We start from the raw sequence: 23,662 nt of genomic DNA, 5'->3' as shown, positions 1-23,662 counted from the left end.
TATATCTATGGAAGACACCAATCTAAACTGCCGGTCCAGTTCTTTACCTCAGAGGACACACAGGTATCATCAAAAGACACTTTTGCAGAGGACAGATAGGCATCGGTGACGGTGATGTCCTCTAACTCGGTGTTAAAATGATCCAACTCTTTGATGACGCTGTAGTTGAGTGCCACGCTGTAGTTGGCTGGCTTCTCCGACTGCTTCTGCTGACAGTTGCAGAGCTTCTGAAAGGCTGCTCTGAATTTCTGGGACATGAGATTGTAAATGATAGGGTTGATGGCACTGTTTAGGTAAATGCAGATCCTGCAGAAGAGCAGGAACCAATTGTCTACGAAAGGGTTCGAGAGAAACGAGTTGATGACCACCAAGGTCCTGTAGGGCATCCAAAGAAAGGCAAATAGGATTACAACTACGGCCAGCATCTTGGTAACCTGTGGAGAAAAAGTATACCCTTTGAGCAACAAAAAGGGGGGAAAGAAGTATGGTAGACCATTAAGGGTCTACTGGTAGGTATGTTACCAGTGTGGTATAGTGGTTAGCGTGTTGGAAACGTACTCAAATCCCTACTCAGCCATGGTGCTAAGCAGGTGACTTTGCGCCATTCACCATCTCTTGGCCTAGCCTAACTCGTAGGGTTGTTGTGTGGGTAAAAAGGGGTAACCTGTGCATGTCACCCTGGGCTCCTTGGAGGAAGGGTGAAATATATTGTGAGTAACAATAACACTAACAGCATTTCAACATTGTATTCCTATTATTTATAAATGATGCCTTGGGGATCCTCCCTTTCTCTTCTTACTCTAGTTTTATGGGCTGCTAAATGTCTGTTCCTTGAGCTTAGATTGCTAATTTATAATCCAGATTGTTTGGTTGATCTTTACCCAGTGGACATGAATGACTGGGAGATATCTGACAATCTCATTCTGTCTTTGAATGAGATCAGAAGTCTGGCATAGCAATTCAGTTAAGGTAAAGGGGCCGGTATAAGTAGGGCTGAGCCAAAATGCCCCCCTCATCTTCATCACCCTTTTTGCATGCTTCAATCCTGGGGGTGGCATTTCAGTGATGTGGAGAGGTTACAACAGGGGTGAAGGATGTGGCAAGCTAATCACCAGTGAGGGCAGGAAGCAGTGGCTTCATGATGACTCTTGTTGGCTTCATGATGATGCTACATGGTAGCATGATGGCATGATGAAGCCAGGTCAGAGGGAGGGCAATGATCCCTGCTCTCACCCTAGAGATTGTTGGGAGAAAACAACACTTGGTTGCTACACAACTGACACCAAAAAGGCAGAAAAACAGAGGAGCTGCCAGAGACTAAGATCCGCTCAAGACTGCAAATTCATATTTTCTCCAATAATTCTTTTGCTTCATAACGTTTGCTCTTAGCTAGCTTCCTTATTTAAAAAGATAATGGGGAAATGTGCCACAATGTGGTCATAGATTTTTTTGGGTACCTTGTCCTGATGTCAATAATGAAGGATGAATATTGTGAAATAAATACATGTGTTAAACAGGTACATATGATATGCCACATCATATTCTGTAGTGCAAGCAGAGCCACACAGTATGCTGCATGTGTCAACGCACACTGCAATGCAGGTGCACCTTCTGTCTGCACATACAGTTCCAGATACAACAAGGGGAAGTTGCTGCTGATACATATTATATTGCCTTAACAATCAATTCAGAGCTGATTCAGAGACATAGCATGTTACTCTCTTTCCTGGACTTTACTGTTTCAAAGAGCAGATATGAATAAATATCACATGCTTGAATAAAGAGAAGAAGAAGAAAGAAGAATGAATTGCATCGCAGACATTCACCCAGCTGTGGAGGCTCTTCTCATGATTACGGAGAAGAGCCTCTGGGGGTTTGTGGGGAGAGCGGGCTTAGCAAGCTCTTCCAGCACACGAGCAGCAGTCTGCTCTGGGTGGCCGCAGCGGCCGCCCACACAACTGCTGGCTCCATCACGAAGCCGGCTTGGGAGTTCGGGGTCTGCAAGCGCGCAGGGCATACTGGAGAGACCCTAGAGCCAGGAGGCTGCTTTTAAGGCTCCCGGCTGGGGGTCTACTCACAATTTTAAAAACTGGATTTGCGGAGTGCTTGGTCCGCAAACCTGGTTTAAGGGGTGGGCTAACTAAGCGGGAGAGCCGCTTGTAAGCCACCGGGCTTGCCTGCGAGCCCGGTGGTTTACACGAGCAGCAAAAATTGGGCTAGGCTCTCCTAGCCTGATTTTTGCTGCTCGTGGGAATAGCCCCAGGGTCTGGCAACCACCAGTTTCAGGACAGGGGAGCACCTCCCCCTTCCTGGTCCTCTGAGGCCGCATCCCAGCAAACTCTGTAGTGCTTGTGTCTCCAGTAGGGATGTGTGAACTGGCTCAATCTGGAGCTGGTTTGATTTAGAGCCAGCTCAGTTTGAGGACTCGACCTCGAACTGAACCGGGCCTGATTTGGCTTGAGGTTAAGCTGAACCCCACCAGGTCGGTTCGGGGCCAGTTCAAGGGTGCCAGATACCATTCCATTTTGTCCTTTAAAGGTTGACTTACTGCTGCAGAGGGTTTTTGCAGCCTCTGGGGGTGCTGCCATGGCTGCAATGGTGGTCTCTGGGAGCTTCCCCCACTGGCCTCCGCCTGAGTCTCCAGTGGCCAGCTCCACCTGTTTGAGGGGGGCATTTCGGCACTGTTTGCGCATGCGATGACCATTTTTGGGCCACCATGCATGCATGTGAGCCATTTGCATGTTCTGGGTCATGACCCAGTAACACAAATGGCCTGTGCACATGTGCAGTGCCCCCCTCCAATGGCTGCAGCACACAAACAAGGCTGAAATGCCCTGAAAAGGCCCAAGCTGACCACTGGAGACTTGGGGGGAGCCCGGGAGAGGGGGGAGCTGCTGAAGACCCCCTGCAGCTGTAGCAGCACCCCCTGAGGCCACCTAGTCTCTAGACTGTGGGCAAAGTGTCACCGGGGTCATGCAGATGGCCAGTGTGCATGTGTAGTGGCCTCCAAAATGGCCACTGCCATCACAAAGAGATCCAGAACAGGCCGGGAACTACCCAAACCAGGCCATTTTGAGACCAGGGAGGCCAGAGGGGGAACTGTCAGAGACACGTACACTCCCATGGCAGTGCCCCCTGGATGTGGTGAATTTGAATTAGAGCAAACATACATCTCCACTCCCATTGTTTCCTTTGTCTGCACACACAGGAAGGCGATGACGCATGGAGACCGGGAGAGGCCATGGGGGGAAGGGAACCACCAGAGATCTCCAGCAGCTGCGGCTGCCCCCACCCTGGAGGCAATCAGTTATTTTTAAATAAAAAATCACGTTAGAACCCCTGGACCAGTGTTCCCTGTAACAGGAATTTCCAGATGTGGTTGACTACAGCTCCCAGAATCCCCAGCTGCAATGGCCTTTGGCTGAGGATTTTGGAAATTGTAGTCAACAACATCTGGAAATCCCTGTTGCAGGGAACGTTGCTCCCACCCATTAGCTGAAGGCCCATGGTTTACAACAGAAGGTGCCTGTTGGGACAGGAAACCATCTTATTTATGTATTTTTCTATGAAAGCCTCTTTGAGAACTTTGGTTGAAGAGTGGTATATAAATATCTGTAGTAGTAGAAGTAGTCTCAACCTTGGGTCCAGTAGTCTCAACCTTGGGTCCAGGATTTCCAGATGTTGTTGACTAAAATTCCCAGAATCCTTGGCCAAAGACCATTGCAGCTGGGGATTCTGGGTGCTGTAGTCAACAACATCTGGAAATCCTTGTTACAGGTTACACTGCCCTGGACCTACTCAAATTCAAGCTGAGCCAGGGCATCTGTTTGGAGGGGCAAAACCAAACATGCCTTGTTCTATTGCGGGGGAGGGGGGGGACCAAACCAGACATACCGATTTTCTGCACTTGTCTACTGTATGACCCCCATGGTCTGACATTCTTGTGAAAGCGTGGTCTGTGGGAGAAGGAATTGTTGTCACACATTCTTAGCAATTCTCGCCAACAGCCCTGTCCCCACAGATGGTTCTTCTCATGAGTTGTGAAGGGGTTACGCCATGCCCTTATGCTCTCACACGTGAGTGGTCCACTCAGAATCAGCATCAGTTAATTACATATGATGAACCAGCCCTTTCACTAGGGCAATACTGATCTTGCTGCCTGGCCCGTCTCATAATATGCCTAGGGATCACACAGGTAATCCAAAGGGGAAGGTGCTGGGCCACTGTTCCCCAATATCATTGTACAAAAAACCAGCCTTTGCCATTCAATAATCCCAGGTTGGGGCTACCTTTTAAGCCTGACCCTGGGTATCCCAACCCTGCCATATATTTCCATCTCAGTGCTCTAGTGGGGTGCCCTTCTTATGTTGCAACCCGGAGTGCTTGTGCTTGTGAACATACATCATTGTCACTTCATTCTTGGGGAGCAAAGGGCTTAGTGCCCGCCCTGTCATCCCATCTCCTTTCCCTCCCACTTGCCAAGAAGGGGGCAGGGAGCAAGGGTCAGAGTTGAAAGATGGAATGCCCCTGTGCGATTTTGCCTTTTGACAGGGTGATAATCTTGGGATGGGACGTGGCGGTGTTCCTGTTGTCGGGCAATTCCTTTGTTGGGTCAAAGACAGGAGGGTCAGGGCGAGTGCTCGGATAGATGGCTAGTGAGAGGGTATGGTTGGGCCCGATTCCGGGTGGGTCTGCTCCAACGTCTCTATGATTGCAGTTCCCAAAACCTCATGGAACTGTGGCTATAGTGTCGTCTGCATTTGGACAAAATGCTGTGGAGGCCAAACCTCAGGTTTTAGTGGTGAACCTTACTGCAAACTGAAGGTTCAAATTGGAGTTTGGCAAGGCAAACCACAGGTCACTTTTGCCACAAAACCATAGTTGCACACATTTGGACGTAACAGAATTCCAGCCTCTGCCCCCTTTTAACTCATGGCTTTCCGTTACATCCAAATGCAGCCATTGTTTCCACACATTGACATACAGCTTTTAAAATCCTGCATATATTAAAATATATATGATTATGAATTGGCAATTCTTGTCAAATTAGTATTGGTGAGCTTGCACAGATATCAGATAGAGCTAGTTTATAAGTACCAGAATTGTTAGCTAGATGAATGTTGAAATTCCCAGTCTACTTGGCAGGAAAGGAAGCATGGGTGTGTGGTGATTGGCTAGTAAACACGGTCAGTCAAGAGTTATTTAAACTCAGGAACCTTCTCTGGAGAGAATTCCTAAGGGAGGGGCTTTGGCATGGAGTGAACAGGCTGTAAAATTCAGTAGGCATTAACTGACAGGTTCAGATAGGGCTTGGAGGAGCCAGAGATAGGTACAGTTGGGGCTAGAGCCTGTTAGGGTCCCTAGGGTAGGACTGAGGTTGGACTTGGGAAGTTGGTGAGTAGGTTTTACACATGAGGCATGACCTCTGTAGAGCAAGCTTGACTATCAATGTAAATGCTGGGAGTGTATGGTTGATTACACAAGATATATAGCCAGGGAGGTTAAATCCTGATAAAGCTGTCAAAAGTCTCAAGAAGCTTGTTATTTCTAAATAGTCACCGCAGTAACTTGCAAGTAAAGCCTTTGTTGATGTACTTACACAATCTTATATAAGTACCTGAATTTGAATACAAGTTGGGAATATGAGTGGTGCTGTATAGTCTTGCAAGTTCTAAAGTAGGGGAGTTCACAAAACCACCTGGCCCGGTTCAGTTCGAGATTGAACCGGACAGGGCCAGTTTGGTTTTGCCTCCCATCGAGACTCCCCCCCCCCATTTGGTTGAACATTAAAATTTTCTTCTCCTTTTAACTTACCCCCTCCGGGGGGCTACTCTGAAGTGGTTTGGGTGGGGGTCCACAGAGGTTCCCCCTTCCCCCACCAGCCTTCCTTTTTGTAAGAACTGTGGCCTGAGTCATGACCCAGCCATGCAGGATGATGATGATGATGATGATTTTATATTTATATCCCGCTCTCCCTCCAAGGAGCCCAGAGTGGTATACTACTGTACATGCTTGAGTTTCTCTTTCACAACAAACCTGTGAAGTAGGTTAGGCTGAGAGAGAAGTGACTGGCCCAGAGTCACCCAGTTAGTTTCATGGCTGAGTGGGGATTTGAACTCGGGTCTCCCCGGTCCTAGTCCAGCACTCTAACCACTACACCACGCTGGCTCTCACTGCGCAGGTGCAGCGGCCTAAAAAATGGCTGTTGTGCCAGGGAATAGGCCCGGGAAGGGCTGAAGATGCCTGAAGTGGGTGGTTTTTACAAAAAGGAAGGCTGGCAGGGGGAGGTGGTCCTCCGCAGACCCACCACCACCTTGGAGAAGCCCCCTGGAGGGGATAAGTTAAAAATCAAGAAAGATATATATATATAAAGGCTCGACAAACTCTTGAACTGGGTGTGTGTGTGTGTCAGTCCAGGGTCGAGCTGAACCAGGGGTGGTTCGGCTTGATCCCAGACCTTCGAACTGAACCAGTTTGATATCGAACCAGTTCTGATACAAACCTGCTTGCACACCCCTATTCTAAGTTTGTTACTTTTTCTTAGAAACAATTACGCATTTGACCCTACATGGCAGTGAATATGACACTATTGTACAAGAATAAAGTTATTTTCTATGGTTTGGAGCTTTAAAAACTATTTCAACTGTGTCTCCCCTCATTACCACTTGGGTGCAATACCAAAGTTAGTGTTAGAAACCCAAATGAGGATTTAATTTGGTGGCGGAGGCAGTGTAATAAATAAATAAAGGGTTTAAAATAAATCAAAGGTTAATAAACATATTGTTTATTTTAACATCTGTATATTTTAAATATTAATCTTCCAGTTCCAATTTTAGGTCCGGTGGTGGTGGGGCGATATATGGATTTGTAGTTTCCTCTGCCCAGACAGAGGAAATAAAAATCCCATGATCATCATCAAGAAATGACCAGGATCAACTTTCTCAGCAAAAAAGAAGCTAGCAAGCTCCTAGCTATAGTGAGCCCTCGTTAAAACCAGTTACACTCTTCCTCTCCTCAAAGCTGAGGGGCTTTTATTTGAGAACGTGAGACTGCCAAAGCAGGGCCTTTTAAAAACAAAAATTTCCAGAAAAGGATCAAAAAATCTCCCCCACTCAAGATTTCCTGTGAAAGCTAAACAGAAAACAAATGGATTCCAAAACAAGCTGAAGGAAGTTTGCTGATCCCCTAAAAATCAAAAACAAAAAAATAGCAAAGTGGCTACACCTTAAGGTCAGCACACCCCTGAAGCACACATTGTGCACACTAATTTATTTATCGTTGCTATGCTAACATAATTTTCTCTTCCTTAACCCTCTGACTTTTGACTATAGCTATGGTTGAATTAATACAGAAGTTGAATGTCAGAGTCATTGCAATTTTCTCCTCCCAACCAAATTATTTGTATATTTCTACAGAGTGGAAAGAATTCCAATCTTGTGCCAGGATATATATATATATATATTTTACACAGTCAGACACGCACTATTGACTGGTTTGTTTTATCCAGACATCGAGTCCTTCCCAAGGACCTGGGGTGGCTGAATTTGATTATCAATATTGTTATTATTATTATAGATATAGTCGCAAAATATAGGCTGTTCCCAGTAAAGTTGTATTTGGCTGATGGTGATTTCTGTGGCCCCTATGGTGTTGAGGTGCTCTTCAAGGTGTTTTGGAATCGCACCTAGGGTGCCAGTTACTACTGGGATTATTTTGGTCTTCTTCTGCCACAGCCTTTCAATTTCAATTTGTAGGTCTTTGTATTTTGTTATTTTTTCTATTTATTCTTCTATTCTGCTAACAAAAAAAGCAGGCCTACAAGAAAAAAAAGTAAAGAGCCGAGCAGAAAAATGGAAAAATAATAGGACACTGAAAAAAATAAGACACTGAAAAAAATAAGACACTGAATGGTCAATATTTGCACAATATAACTGAAAAATCAACATCACTAAGACCTGACAGTGGCTTAAGAATGGCAACTTGAAGAAAAAAACAGAGGGTTTAATCTTGGCTGCACAAGAACAGGCACTAAGAACAAATGCAATAAGAGCAAAAGTCAAAAAATCCACAACAAACAGCAAGTGCCGCCTTTGTAAAGAAACAGATGAAACCGAGGACCACCTAATCAGCTGTTGTAAAAAGATCGCACAAACTGACTACAAACAAAGGCATGACAAAGCAGCAGGGATGATACACTGGAACATCTGCAAAAAATACAAGCTACCTGTAGCCAAAATGGGTGGGACCATAAAATTGAAAAAGTTGAAGAAAATGAAGATGTAAAAATATTATGGGACTTCCGACTACAAACAGACAAACATCTGCCACACAATACACCAGATATAATGATCTTATATCTGGTGTATTGGTGTATAAATACATCTTATTTATTTGTTATTTCTCTGTGTAAACCGCCCTGAGCCATTTTTGGAAGGGCGGTATAGAAATTGAATTATTAATAATAATAATAATAATAATAATAATAATAATAATAATAGTAGTAGTAGTAGTAGTAGTAGTAGTAGTAGTAGTAGTAGTAGAAAGATCAGCAACAAACAGCAAGTGCCACCTTTGTAAAGAAGCAGATGAAACAGTGGACCACCTAATCAGCTGTTGTAAAAAGATCGCACAGACTGACTACAAACAAAGGCATGACAAGGTAGCAGGGATGATACACTGGAACATCTGCAAAAAATACAAGCTACCTGTAGCCAAAAATGTGTGGGACCGTACAATTGAAAAAGTTGTAGAAAATGAAGATGCAAAAATATTATGGGACTTCTGACTACAAACAGACAAACATCTGCCACACAATACACCAGACATAACTGTAGTCGAGAAGAAAGAAAAACAAGTCAAAATAATCGACAACGCAATACCAGGGGATAGCAGAATAGAAGAAAAAGAAATAGAAAAAATCACCAAATACAAAGATCTACAAATTGAAATTGAAAGGCTGTGGTAGAAAAAGACCAAAATCATCCCAGTGGTAATTGGCAGGGCACCCTACTGTAGGTGCAATTCCAAAAGACCTCGAAGAGCACCTCAGCACCATAGGGGCCACAGAAATTACCATCAGCCAATTACAAAAAGCAACTTTACTGGGAACAGCCTATATTCTGCAACGATATCTATAAGAATAACAGCAACAACATTGATAATAAAATCCAGCCATTCCAGGTCCTTGGGAAGGACTCAATGTCTGGATAAAACAAACCAGTCAAAAACACCTGTCTGACTGTGTAAATAAATAATAATAAAGCACATTTATAGAACTCATCAGCTAGATCACACATGCCAAGTTTCAAGTCATTAGCTTAACAGTTGTCATATTATAAGTAACAGAACTTTAAAGCATATAATGGTAGGACTTTTTTTTTTTTTTGCTATTTGCCTTAACTAAAGGGGCATTTTCGTGCCCTTTAAGAATGGCTGACATAATACATAGCATCCCAGAGACACTGCAAACCATGTCAGAATGCCATGAACATGTAAGGAACCCCCAATGCCGTTGAGGATGGGCGGTGCACAAGCAGCGCTGGGGCAGTTACTTCCATTGTGCAATGATAAGGAGAGCTGATCTTGCAGTAATGAGCATGAATTGTTTCCTTTGCTAAGCAGGGTCTGTTGTGCTTTGCATTTGGATGGGAGACTACATGTAGAGAGGAGAGCTGGTCTTGTGGTAGCAAGCATGAGTTGTCCCCTTAGATAAGGAGGGTCTGCCCTGGTTGCATTTGAATGGGAGACTACATGTGAGCACTGTAAGAGTGTGACATCTTTTAGGAGATGGAGCCACTCTGGGTAGAGCATCTAGGTTCCAAGTTCCCTCCCTGGTACAGTATCTCCAAGATAGGGCTGAGAGAGACTCCTGCCTGCAACCTTGGAGAAGCCGCTGCCAGTCTGTGTAGACCAGGGCTGCCCAACTTCGGCCCTCCTGCAGATGTTGGCCTACAATTGCCATAATTCCTAGCTATTGGCCACTGTGGCTGGGGATTATGGGAGTTGTAGTTCAAGAACAGTGGGGGGCCTAAGTTGAGCAGGCCTGGTATATGTTATTTATTTATTTATTGTTGAATTTATATACCGCCTTTCATTAAAAACAATCTCAAGGCGGTTTACAAAAGTTAAAAAACATACAATAAAATGACAATAAAATATTAAGCTAAAAATATAAAAACAAACCAAATTAAAAACCTATAAAATACAAGGATAAAAACTATACACATATAAAAACACATAGAAGCAGCAATAAAAACAATCATGTAAAAGCCTGGATAAAAAGCCAAGATTTAACAAGCTTTCTAAAAACTGTGATGGAGTCTGAGGAGCAAATGGCCACTGGGAGAGCATTCCAGAGTCTGGGGGCAGCAACAGAGAAGGCCCTGTCTCGAGTGCATGACAGCCGAGCCTCCCTCATTGTCGGCACCCGGAGCAGAGCCCCCTCAGATGACCTTGTGGAGCGGGCAGCAACCCTTGGGAGCAGGCGGTCCCTCAGGTATCCCGGGCCCAAACCGTTAAGGGCTTTAAAGGTCAAAACCAGCACCTTGAATTGGACCCGGAAATGAACTGGCAGCCAGTGCAACTCTTTCAGAATGGGTGTGATGTGCTCCCATCAGGCAGCTCCGGATAAAACCTAAAGCTGCCGCATTTTGCACTAGCTGCAGTTTCTGGATATTCTTCAAGGGTAGCCCCACGTAGAGAGCATTACAGTAATCCAGCCTTGACATGACTAAGGCATGGATAACTGTGGCCAGATCTGCGGATTCAATTTCAGTTTATTAGCCCACATCCAACCCATCACGGCCTCCAGCCCCCGATTCAGGACATCCACCACCTCCCTAGGATCAGATGACAAGGAGAGATAGAGCTGATTGTCATCCGCATATTGCTGACAACTCAGTCCAAGTCCCCGGATGACCACTCCCAGCAGCTTCATGTAGATGTTAAACAGCATGAGGGACAAGACCGAACCCTGCAAGACCCCACAGGCCAGTGGCCACGGAGCTGAGCAGTAGTCCCCCAGCACCACCTTCTGGACCCTCCCCTCAAGAAAGGACCGGAACCACTGCAACGCAGTACCTCCGACTCCCATACTTGAGAGGCAACCCAGAAGGATACCATGGTCGATGGTATCGAACGCCGCCAAGAGGTCCAGCAGAACCAACAGGGACGCACTCCCCCTGCTTAGTTCCCGACGTAGGTCATCCACTAGGTCGACCAAGGCAATCTCAGTCCCATACCTGGGGCGGAAGCCAGATTGAAAAGGGTCCAGATAATCCGTATCATCCAAGACCCTCTGCAACTGGGACTCCATCACACGCTGTATCACCTTGCTCAAAAAAGGCATGTTAGAGACCGGTCTACAGTATTGATGTAGACAATACTGAGCTAGATAGACCAATGGTCTGACTCAGTATATGGCAGCTTCCTATGTTCCTATCCAGCAGGCCATAATATATATCTGATGGCCTCCATTTGACCTGAGGTGAGTGCTGTAAACAGAGGCGCTTTTACCCCTGGACATTTGGGTTCCACCGCCCCTGGAGACCCCCAAATCCTCTTTAGTCTATCCTGGGTGGTGTGGTCACCTGGCCAACCATGATGATGCTTAATTTGCAGGGCGAGGGGTGGGCAGCTCCAAAGGCCTTTAGGTCCAGGCTCCACAATTACCTAGGTGCACCTTTGGCTGTAAAAGATTTATCTCAGGGGATCAGGCCATAGCTCAGTGGTAGAGCATATAAGGTTCCAAGTTCCCGTCATGGCATCTCCTGCCAGGGCTGGGAAAGACTCTGGCCTGAAGTCCTGGAGAAGCCGCTGCCAGTAGAGTAGACAATACAGAGCAAGATTAATGTTCTGACTCAGTATAAGGCCGCTTCCTATGTTCCTAATCCCTCACCCTAAAGCAGTTAGCAGCATCACTGAGATGCTGTGCATCGTATCTGCCAATAACCTTTTAAAAATATGTTTGTTATAGCATATAGCATCTGGGGAAGAAAAGGAAAAAAACAACAACCCAGAAAGCACCCTCCTGCTGTTTTTGAATCACCAAAGTTCTTTTATTATCAGGGCAACCCAGGCCAGCTAATGAATATATTGCAATAGCTCCTCAGACCTTTAAAGATTGTATAGATACAAGGACTTTTTGCTTGCTAGAAAGGCTCTTAGGCTGATACTGTAGGAGTCATGTGACCTTAACCAATAATAGGCAATTTAAGAGTTTTCTTTATCTGCTGAAGGACAGTCCAGAAGATAAAAGGAAATTGTTTTAATCTGATGTCGTTTCTCACTATTCCCCCTCCACTAAATTAAGAGTGCTCCATTTTATCAAGTGTCAAGCTGACTCACCACAATTGAAATAGCAAATAGGATTTTGTGATGGAACTATTTCATGGGATAAAGGCAGAGAAGTGAAGAAAGAACCCAGCCAAGACCTGCTCTATAATCTATCGAGGTCAGGCCAAAGGCTGTTATCATCAAAGCTCTTACTAGTGAGGAAGCCAGCTGAAGTGAATTATGGTGCTTTGAAGCTATAGTTGGAGAAGACAGCTTCCAAAGGGGCTAAATTGCTGAAAACCATCCCATGGTGAACTATTGTGTACTGCAGGCATGGCCAACCTGAGGCTCTTTAGCTGATGTTGAACCACAACTTTCATCATCCCCAGCAAGAAGGGATTTGGGAAAGGAGGGGATGGGAGGCCAAGCAAAGCAAAGCTAGGCAGTCTGTGGCTTCATGTGATGTCAGAGAGCATACCTAGGAACACAGGAAGCTGCCTTATACCAAGTCAGACCAGTATTGTCTGCATCAGGCCTGCTTGACTTAGGCCCCTCAGCTGTTTTGGGGCTGCAACTCCCATAATCCACAGCCACAGTGGCCAATAGTCAGGTATTATGGGAATTGTAGGCCAACATCTGCAGGAGGGATGAAGTTGAGCATCCCTGGTCTACACTGACTGGCAGCAACTCTCCAAGGTTCCAGGCAGAAGTCTCTCCCAGCCCTACCTGGAGATGCCAAGGAATGAACCTGAGACTTCAGATGCTCTTCCACTGAGCTATGGCTCCATTCATTGTTGAGTGGCACAGAGGGTTTCCTGGGCAGGGGAAGGAAGGGTGTCAAAAATTCCTGTCCCCACTGCACAGATGCTCAGTATGGTGTACACAGACTGGCAGCAGCCTCTCCAATGCTGCAGGCAGCTCTCTCAGCTCTATCTTGGAGATGCGAGGGAGGGAACTTGGAACCTAGATGCTCTTCCCAGAGTGGCCTCATCCCTTAAGGGGAATATCTTACAGTGCTCATATGTGTAGTCTCCTAGTCAAATGCGAACCAGGGCAGACTTACTTAGCAAAGGGGATGATTCATGCTTGCTACCAGAAGACCAGCTCTCCTCCCCACTGCTACTGCTCATCATCTCCCTATAGCTGCTCAGGTGATCTGCAGAGCCAATAGCAGCCTACAGCAGCAATTACATAGGGTCACCCAGGCTGTCCAAGTCACATGGTTTGGTGATCATTGGTTGCCTAGATCAGGGATTCTCAACGTTGGGTCCCCAGATGTTACTTGGCTCCCATAATCCCCAACCAAAGGCCACTGGGGCTAGGGATTATGGGAGTTGAAGTCCAATAACATCTGGGGACCCAGTGTTGAGAATCCCTGTCCTAGATCACCTGTTCTGGTTAGGCTGATGAGGCAGCAATATCCTCTCTGGCCATTATCTGGGTGGTGCTGCAGTGTAACAAAGATAAGGCCAATAAATCCCTCCTGATGGTGTTATGAGGCACCTGTGGCTGGCTAAGGTCAATAAGTCCCTTCTTTTGAGAGCTACCTTGATGATGCAAAGCACCTGAGCCTGGTGCTGGAAGTCCTGATTTGACACTCCCAGAACTTTTCAGAGCCTCTGAAATTGTGCACATTTTTTGTGTTTTTAGAATAATAATTATAGGGAAATAAATGGTTATCTCTGTGCGTCCTGAGATTCTTATTGAGCTCATAGTACGGATATGCCAGAATTGGCTTGGGCAGCCACGGGCGGGGTGGGGATCAGTTCCTTTTTAAACCAGATAAGCAGGCCCTACCTGCTCCTCTGCTGCCCCACTGCTTTTCTGGGCATGGAGCTCGCTTTCCAAAAGGCCACACGCAGGCTGCTGGGAGCAGCACTGCAGCCGCACACAGCCTTTTGCAAAACGGGCGCTGCACCTGGAAAAGTGGTGGGGCAGTGGAGGACCAGGTAAGGGCTTGCTTATCTGGTTTTTAAAGGAACCGATCCCCTCCCTGCCAAACCGGTTCAGATGCGGGCAACGGTTTGGCATTTCCCTAAGGAGGCACTGAATCAGTTCGGGCACATCCCTAGCTTGTAGCAATATTAAAAGAGCCCCTGGAGACAGACTAGTTAAGTTAAATTTATTGTGAGGAACCAGGAACAAGTTAAGGCCAACTCCTACTTCCTGCCTGGCTTTGAAGAGGAGAGGCCATGAACTGAGAGCTCTGTAAAACTCCTGTACTTTGAACAAAATATAAAAATTTCAGGGCCAGATTATGGCATGCTGAGGCACTAAGCTACGTCCAGCTTTAAAGGCTCCAACAGCATTACAAAAATATATCATTCTAACAAAAGGACAATGTGACTAGAAATAATAAATCTTTATTTTTCCTTGGCAAAAATGCAGTAAAAACTAATAGTCTAATACACAGTTTCTCAGCCACTGGTCCCTGGACCGCTGCCGGTCCCCAAAGGGTTGAATGCCGGTCCCTGACTGGGAGTCACCCCCCCCCCCCCAAACAACTGCAATCAAGGCACCCACTCCCTCAATTTTGCACATGGCACGGAAGAGGGAGAGGAGGAGTATCATGGAAGCACGGAACCCTGCTTCCGCCTTGCCTCCATGTGCTGCTGAGATCTTCCTACAGCTATCTTTATCTTTACAACTTCAAACTGTATGCGGTGTGGGGACATCGAGGAAAAGGTATGGCAGTGGGCGCCACTTCAAGGGCTGCTAGTTCTTGCATGCTCATTATTTGCAGCCCAAGGTTGATTGATTGAAACCCAGCTGCTGTTTCCCTCTTGCATCGGTGGGGTGTTGTGGTCCCTCGGCCCCCTTTAACCACCTGGTCCACACCACCGGTGGAAGACAGCGGTCCCCTTTGTGACCTCGCCAGGGGGTGGAACCTCTGGCTGGGATCATGCCGTGGTGAGGGCTAAGCGGTGGAGGGAGGGAGGAGGGCCACCTTGGCTTGGGCTTTACAGAAAGGGAGTGCAAGTGGACCTTCCTCGGGGAAGGGGAGCAAGCACACATACCAAGGAGGGCTAAGTGGCGGAGGGAGGCGGCGTGCTGCGGGAGAGAGGCAAGAGACCATTTTGTGCATTCGTGCAAAAGGATCATTGGATGAATGGCACTGGAATGAAGTGATCCTGGGGATTTGATGCCCAGCGCGGTTCGTGTCCGATCCCAACCGATTAAAAACCAGCTGCCTGTTGCTGCCAAGGCACCTTGAGAGGGAACGCCATTTCCCTCTTGCATTGGTGGGGTGTTGTGGTCCTTCGGCCCCTCCTATAACCCTCTGGTCTGCACTGCCGGTGGAAGACGGCAGTCCCTTTTATGACCTCGCCGGGCCGGGGGGGGGGGCAACCTCTGGCCGGGATCATGCCGTGGTGAGGGCTAAGCAGTGGAGGGAGGGAGGAGGGCTGCCTTGGCTTGCCTCGCAGCCATGCACGGGCAGCATGTGGGACCACGTGAGCTGCGTGGCCCCAAATGCAGGCTGCTGTGATTGGCGCATGCAGGGGAGTTGGGAGGGGGCACAGAAGCGTGTGCTGCGAGAGAGAATGGGGGAACACCTGCTACACTCTGGTGCGCAAGTACAGCGGCAGCAGCTCTTGGACCCCGGCGACCTTCCGAGCGCGGTCCGGTGCACCATTGCCTCGACCACCCAGCCTCATCTCCCCAGAGCGGAAGACGAGCCATCCACCACTACAACGCCCTGCGCCCTCCGCCATCTCAGAATTGCCCCCTTCCCTTTAACACCAGGTCCCCACCGCTCTTCTTCACGTTTTCTTTCACAATTTTTTTAAAAAAGCCATTCCCAGCGCCTGCCACGTAACTGTTTTTAAGGAGTTTTGGAGGAGCTGCATGGGTTTCATTAGGTCCGCCTCACAAAGTGCACAGTTAAGAGCAGGATCCAGATCAAGCCAGGTGATCATGACCAAGCAGCATTGACACAAATGAGAGATGACTAAATTAATTTCAGTGGGTGGTCCTGACTAACGTGGTCTGGATCCGGCCCTGCGACTACACAACTCCAGCTAAAACTCCACCTCCATCAAGAGAGGGTTAAACTGTAGACTTTGGGCTCTACTGACAACTTGCCCAGCTCTCCTCTCACCTCCTTTTTTGCTTTGCTTGACATCCAGCCTGATGAAGAGTTTTGGGGAATTCAAAAGCTTGCTTGTATGTTGGTTTCGTAGTTTTTGAATTTTTCTAATGGCCCAACATCCCCTCTCCATTGAGTAATCACAAGCACCCCACTCCCACCCCGCACATACTGAAGACATACTTGAGACATATTTGTTCACCCAGGCTTTTAGATTCAGGGGTTCTCAACCTTGGGTCCCCAGATGTTGGTGGACTCCAACTCCCATAATCCCCAGCCAAAATGGCCAAATGCCATTGTGGTTGGGGGTTATGGGAGTTTAAGTCCACCAACACCTGGGGACCCAAGGTTGAGAACCCCTAATATTCCATGTTTGCAAAAGATTCCAAATTTAATGATTTTAATGCTTATATTATTTTAATTGTAAACTGCCCAGAAATACAAGTTTTGGGCAGTATAGAAGTCTGTTAGATAGATAGATAGATAGATAGATAGATAGATAGATAGATAGATAGATAGATAGATAGATAAACTTAAACTTGAAACCCCATTACTAACTGCTGGTCTGGGAAACGGCGCATGAAGAATGTAGCAGTCCTTGAAACTCTGCACGAGGAATTTAGTGGTCCTTGACTCCAAGAAGGTTGAGAAACACTGGTCTAATAAAAACAACTATCCTGCAATAAACCTATTCGCATGAGAAATCCCTTTAAATTAAAATATGTCATGTACAGCTTGAAAGGTAGTCATTTTTTAAAAAAGTCAGAGGTCCTTCATAATGTAAGGCCCTAAGCCATTGATGGGCAAACCTGGCCCTCCAGCGGTTGTTGAACTACAACTCCCATCATCCCCAGGTGAGGGATGATGGGAGTTGTATTTCAACAACAGCTGGAGGGCCAAGGTTGCCCATCGTTGCCCTAAGCCATAGCTCTCTTAAAGGTAAAGTGTGCCTTTGAGTCGGTATTGACTCCTGGCAACCAGAGAGCCCTGTGGTTGTCTTTGGTGGAATACAGGAGGGGTTTACCATTACCATCTCCCACGCAGTATGAGATGGTGCCTTTCAGCATCTTCCTATATCACTGCTGCCCAATATAGGTGTTTCCCATATTCTGGGAAACATAGTCTGGGAAACATACCAGCGAGGATTCGAATCGGCAACCTCTGGCTTGGCAGTCAAGCCATTTCCCCACTGCACCATTAGGTGGCTCATACAAGCCAAAGGTTGCTGGTTCGAATCTCCACTGGCATGTTTCCCAGACTATAGCAACGACCTATATCGGGCAGCAGCAATATAGGAAGATGCTGAAATGCTTCATTTCATACTGCGCAGGAGGAGGCAATGGTAAACCCGTCCTGTATTCTACCAAAGACAACCACAGGGCTCTGTGGTTGCCAGGAGTCGACACTGACCCAATGGCACACTTGACCTTTATAGCTCTCTTAGCTTGAGCTTAAACACAGCACTGAAATTGTGTGAGGAAGGCAGAGTCTGTTTGCTCACTCAAGCAAGACAAACACCTGGAAACAAAGCTCCCTAATGACCTGCCCAGTTTGTGACCCATCCTGCCAAGCACAGCCCACCAGCCATACCTGGGGCTTGAATAAAACTCCATATAATGCTCTTTACCTGGGACTGCAAAAGGAGAGTTATCAAGCATCTTGTAGTGAGGAGAGCTAGTGGTAGCAAGCATGAATTATCCCCTTTGCTAAGCAGGGTCTGCCCTGGTTTGCCTTTGAGTGGGAGACTACATGTGAGAGCACTGTAAGATATTCCCCTTAGGGGATGGGGAAGCTCTGGGAAGAGCTTCTGCATGCTTGCATGCAGAAGGTTCCTAGTTCCCTCCCTGGCATCTCCAAGATAGGGCTGAGAAAGCAGTCTGTAATTTTGGAGAAGCTGCTGCCAGTCTGTGTAGACAATACTGAGCTAGATGGACACATGGTCTGACTCAATATATGGCAGCTTCCTATCTCCTATGCTCCTATCTGGCAGTCTATCATATATATTGCTGGTGGCCTCCATGTGACCTGATGGGTCATAGGTAATGCAAGCTGGTTATAAGAAGTACTAGCAGCTTCTGTTTCCCCTCAGTCAGGTCTACAGGATGTTAGACACCCACTTAATCATTTGCATGCATCTCAACTTAGCTTTTATTCTTCCCATTCTTTTTGATGGCAGAGTGCAAATTATTCTTAGTAAAGGAAACTAAAATATGATTGAAGTGTTTTGAACGAGTCCCCTTCACCAGCATTCTCATTAACACCCTTTCCGGAATGGCAACTCGGTTCCGTCTGAACAAGGCCCTGTCTCCATTTGAAACACTCCAAAGTTCACTCACCTTGCCATCTTTTGTTTGGAAAACAAAAGATTTTGAAAGGTCTTTACTAAGAAGGCTCTTAGTATTTTAATTTAGTCACGATATTTAGAAAAGAGAGGGGCTTTCTTTTCCCCATTTTTCTCCTTTAAAGCTACCCTTTCCGGCTATGAGTGCTGTTCTGCTCAAATGGAGAATACTCAGATGTGCACAGTATTTTCAAGCAACTAAGTGCTATAATTGATACTCCCTTTGGATTTCATATTTGCTTTGGCAGCTAAGAAAAAGGTAGAGCCCTCCTGACTAATTAAACAACTTGGCATTAGACAAACGCTCCACTTTTTTTAAAAAAAGAAGCCTTCTCTTGCTTGGTGTTGCCTTTCTGGAGACTTTGCATTTTCCACTCAGTCAAAGGTCTTTGTGTTATGAGCATCCCAGCACCCAAAGGAGTTTGCTGCTTTAAGGCCTATTACTATCTAAAGGAGCACTTCTAACCTTATATTTACCAGTGGGCTTCTGGGAATTTGTTCAGTTTTTACTTTTTTTCGCTGCCACCATATAATTACTTATCACCCTGCTCTCAGTACTCAACACTTTGGTTACATAGCCTCACGAGCACAAGATAGGCATATATTAATATATTTATTTATCAGATTTGTACACCGCCCCAAACTTTTGTCTCTGGGTGGTTAACAATAGCATAAAACAAGTCAAAATATATACAAAAACTTAAAACAATTTAACAATTTAAAAATCACCTACAAGTTAAAACCTTAAAATTTTAAAGAACTGAAAAAGTTTGGGTGAAGAGGAGGGTTTTCAAATACTTTTTTAAAATTGTCAGAGATTGGGCAGATCGTATCTCAGAAGGGAGCACATTCCACAGTCTCGGGGAAGCAACCAAGAAAGCCCATCCCCGTGTGGCCACCAGACGAGCTGGAAGCAACTGGAGACGGATCGCTCCAGATGACCTCAATGGGCGGTGGGGCTCATAATGAAGAAGATGTTTTCTTAAATACCCAGGGCCTAAGCCATTTAGGGCTTTATAAGTTATAACCAGCACTTTGTACTTTGCCCGGAAACCTACTGGCAGCCAGTATAATTCTATCAACAATGGAGTGATGTGGTCTCTCCGAAATGACCCAGAGAACAACCTGGCTGCCACATTCTGTACCAACTGAAGCTTCTGGACTATGTACAAAGGCAACCCCACATAGAGCGCATTGCAGAAGTCAAGTCTGGAGGTCATCAACAGATGTACCACTGTTCTGAGGTCATTCATCTCACGAAACGGACACAGCTGGCGTATCAGCTGAAGCTGATAGAAAGCTCCTCTGGCCACCGCCTCAGCCTGAGATACCAGGGAGAGGTGTGGATCCAGAAGTACTCCCAGACTGTGAACCTGTTCCTTTTGGGGAAGTGTGACCCCATACAGAACAGGGAGATCAAAATCATATCTGGAGTTCTGACCCTGCATGATAAGTTCCTCCCTCATCCAGCCCATTACTGCTTCCAGGCAAACTTTTAGGGAAGTTATGCCATCTCCTGAAGAGGTTGACATGGAGAAATAGATCTGGGTGTCATCAGCATACAGATAACACCCTGCTCCAAATCCCCTGATGATTTCTCCCAGCAGTTTCATGTAGATGTTAAAGAGCATTGGAGAAAGTATGGAGCCTTGGGGGACGCCATACTTAAGCTCAGATTTTGAAGAGCAACAGTCTTCAATTGTCAACATCTGGAACTGTCTGAGTGGTAGGAGTGGAACCACTGTAAAATGGTGCCTCCCACCCCCAAAACTCTCAGACATTCCAGAAGGATACTATGGTCAATAGTATCAAAAGCCACCGAGAGATCCAAAAGGACCAACAGAGTCACACTTCCTCTGACAATTCCCATTGGAGATCATCCATCAGGCTGACCAAGGCAGTCTCCACCCCATAACCTGTCCGAAAACCAGTTTGAAATGGGTCTAGATAATCAGTTTCCTCCAAGACCGCCTGAAGCTGAGAGGCCACCACCCTCTCAATTACCTTGCCCTGCCATGGGAGGTTGGAAACAGGCCTATAGTTGCTCAACTCTGAGGGATCTAATGCAGGCTTCTTAAGAAGAGGTCTAATAACCGCCTCCTTAAGACAAGGAGGCATCCTGCCCTCCCTCAGAGAAGCATTTATGATTTCTACCAGGCCTCCTACAACAACCTCCCCTGATAGATAGAACAAGCCATGTTGGACAAGGGTCAAGAGAGAAAGTGGTAGGCCTCACCATTCGGAGCAGTTTGTCCACATCCTCAGGAGTCACAAACTGAAACTGATCCAGTCGAACCACATAAGAGGAGTTTCTGGACAACTCCAGTTCAGACATCAAATTAATTGTGGAGTCTCCATCTAAGTCGGCCCGAATCCGAGATATTTTATCTGTGAAAAATTCTTTAAACACATCACAGCGGGTAACTGATGGCTCCAAATTCTGATTCAAGGAAGTGGGGGTACATACTAGTCTCCTCACAACCCTGAACAACTCCACTGGATGTGAACTCGCAGATGCAATATGGGCAGAAAAGAACCGCTTCTTTGCCACCTGTATTGCCTGAGCATCGATCTTTAAATGTGCTCTATGTCGTAATCTGTCGGATTCGAGTCGAGTCTTTCTCCACTTGTGCTCCAGTCACCTACCTTGCCGCTTCAGCCCCCATAGATCTTCTGTATACCGAGGGCCAAATCTGAAATGGGTCGGAAGGGAAGCTTAGGAGCAATCATGTCTACTGCCCTGGTGAGCATGTTATTATATAACCTTGAAGAAGCCAGAGCCGGTCTGCACAGACAATACTGAGCTATGGTCTAACTCAATATATGGCAGCATCCTATGTTCCAATGTAGGGGATAATGGTTCAACACAAGAGTGTAGTCAGAGGGAAAGCACAACTCCTCACTTAATTTTTGTGTGGGCGGGACACAAGTCCAGCTCTCTTCCCCCAACAGAGTCCTATTCCTCCTTGGGACCCATATGTGCACTTCAGAACACCAGATCATTGACACAAACAGGATGCCTGTGTGCACTTTCCATAACCTCATCCAGCCCAGCCTCTTTCCTGGGGCAAATGATTCAAATTCAAGATTGCCAGCTGTGACTAAAGCTATCCTTGGAGATTCCGGCACCCCAAAATTTTTCATGATATTAAGCCACTAAACTCTTCAGAATGGTCTTCAATAATCGCTTGGAGATCCCCTGCTAACTGAGCAAAGAGGTACCTTTTACAAGTGGTGATTCTTTTAATTTAACAGGGGGAGCACAACTGGCCCTATCCATCCCCAGCACAGCATCCCACCAGTGGCTGTTGCCAGCGTCTATCTTTTATTTATTTTTAGATTGTGAGCCCTTTGGGGACAGGGATCCATCATTTCTTTCTTTATTATTTCTCTATGTAAACTGCTTTGGAAACCTTTTGTTGATAAGCAGTATATTGTTGTTAGTAGTAGTAGTAGTGCCCATTTTTTGAGATTTCAAGCAATCCTGGAAGGTTGGCGACCCTACCAAGGGCTGAATGGAAAGCAAGTGTCTCTTGGGTTGATTATTCCCTAATTGGGTTCACTTTAAAGCTTATGTGTCATAGCCCAGGCTGCTGCTGCTGCAGCCACCTCCTCCAGTATTGGCTCAGATATCACATACTGAGAGGGTAGAACTGGTGCTTGGCCCCCACTTTGGGCCCTACCAATGTGGCAGAGTGTGGGTAGGCTATGGAAGCCTTGGGGCTGGAACCCCTCAAGGGAGCCCCCTTCAAGGTCAGAGGCCCCTGAGATAGAACCTGTGGGACCTGAACCCACCACAGAGATGGCCTCTCCTCCATCGCCACACACTGCCTAGTATCAGCATACCAGCAATCCAGAGATAAACAGCTGGAACAGAGGAGGAGTGTCAGACTCCGGGAAACAGCCCCTTTAAGGCCCCGACACTCTAGGCATGGAGCTGGAGCTGGGTAGGAGTAATCTCAGCTCCAAAGTAACTGAGGACTCAATCTGCCTGCTGAGTGCTGACTACAGTGAGTCAACTTGTTCCCTGGGACCTCTCCAAGGTGCTGAAACCTTGCCTCAGCTTTGCCTCAGCCTGGTCCCTCCCTCCCTTGCCTTGCTCTTCCTTAATAAATGAATAAAAATAAACTTTATTTGTTAGCTGCTCCATAACAAATTGTTCTCTGGGCAGCTCACAACACAGCATTAAAACATCAAGTAAAAACCACATCAAACACATGAAATCGCAGCGCGCGCGCACACACACACACACACACACACACACCCCAAAAGCATTTAAAAACTGTTTAAAAATTAGTTTAAAAAAATCAAATTTCAATTAAGGCTTTTAAAATCAAGCTTTAGAGGTTTTTTTTTTTTAAAAAAATTAAGGCTTTTAAAGGGCATTTAAAACCAAGGCTTCCTTAGCCTTGCCTCAGTCTTGCCTTGGCCAGTCTCAGCCTTTCAGGCACCTAGAACAGGACAAAAGAGGACATCGTGCTCCTCTGTAAATCACCATATCCATTGAAGGTTTTTTAATTTATTGTATACATGCTGAGCAGAAGGAGGTGGAAGGGTATTTAGGAGTTCTTTCCTGCTTGAATTCTCTAGAGCAACATGAATGCGGCAGCCACAGGTCACCTTAAGGACACCTGTGTCCTCTATGAACTGCACAGATAACAGGAGGCGAACTGCACGTATACACAATACGTGATCTGCAGCCCTCATTGAGGTCAACACCGATGTGGATGCAGGAACAGAGTCCTGGCACTTTTCTTAAACGCCTTTTGAAATGAACACTTGACATCAAATAGATCTGCAGAACGTAAAAGGCCTATGCAGTGACTCAGCTGACCCTGGAGAGAATGTCTGTATATTGTTCGTTTCCTGTTGAGCAGAAAAATGAAGGTAGGTTTTGTAGTGTCAGATAGCTGGCAGAGTCATCAGGGCCTTGGTAAAGGTATTGTGGCCACAACAGGAGA

At 46.3% G+C, this 23,662-nt stretch overlaps 1 protein-coding gene across 1 annotated transcript in view; it reads right to left on the bottom strand.

Moving 5' to 3' along the window:
- TRHR (thyrotropin releasing hormone receptor) overlaps window positions 1-23,662 on the bottom strand; it is a 51,009-nt gene that overhangs the window by 5,974 nt on the left and 21,373 nt on the right. The window contains exon 3 of the mRNA XM_053250678.1: window positions 48-434. Within this exon, the coding sequence (XP_053106653.1) occupies window positions 48-434 (387 nt within the window). The remainder of the gene's footprint in view (window positions 1-47; window positions 435-23,662) is intronic.

Source organism: Hemicordylus capensis, chromosome 4 (assembly GCF_027244095.1).
Source record: "Hemicordylus capensis ecotype Gifberg chromosome 4, rHemCap1.1.pri, whole genome shotgun sequence".
Taxonomy (NCBI): domain Eukaryota; kingdom Metazoa; phylum Chordata; class Lepidosauria; order Squamata; family Cordylidae; genus Hemicordylus; species Hemicordylus capensis.
The sequence above is the reverse complement of the archived record's forward strand: the minus strand, read 5'-3'. Positions and strand labels throughout refer to the sequence as shown.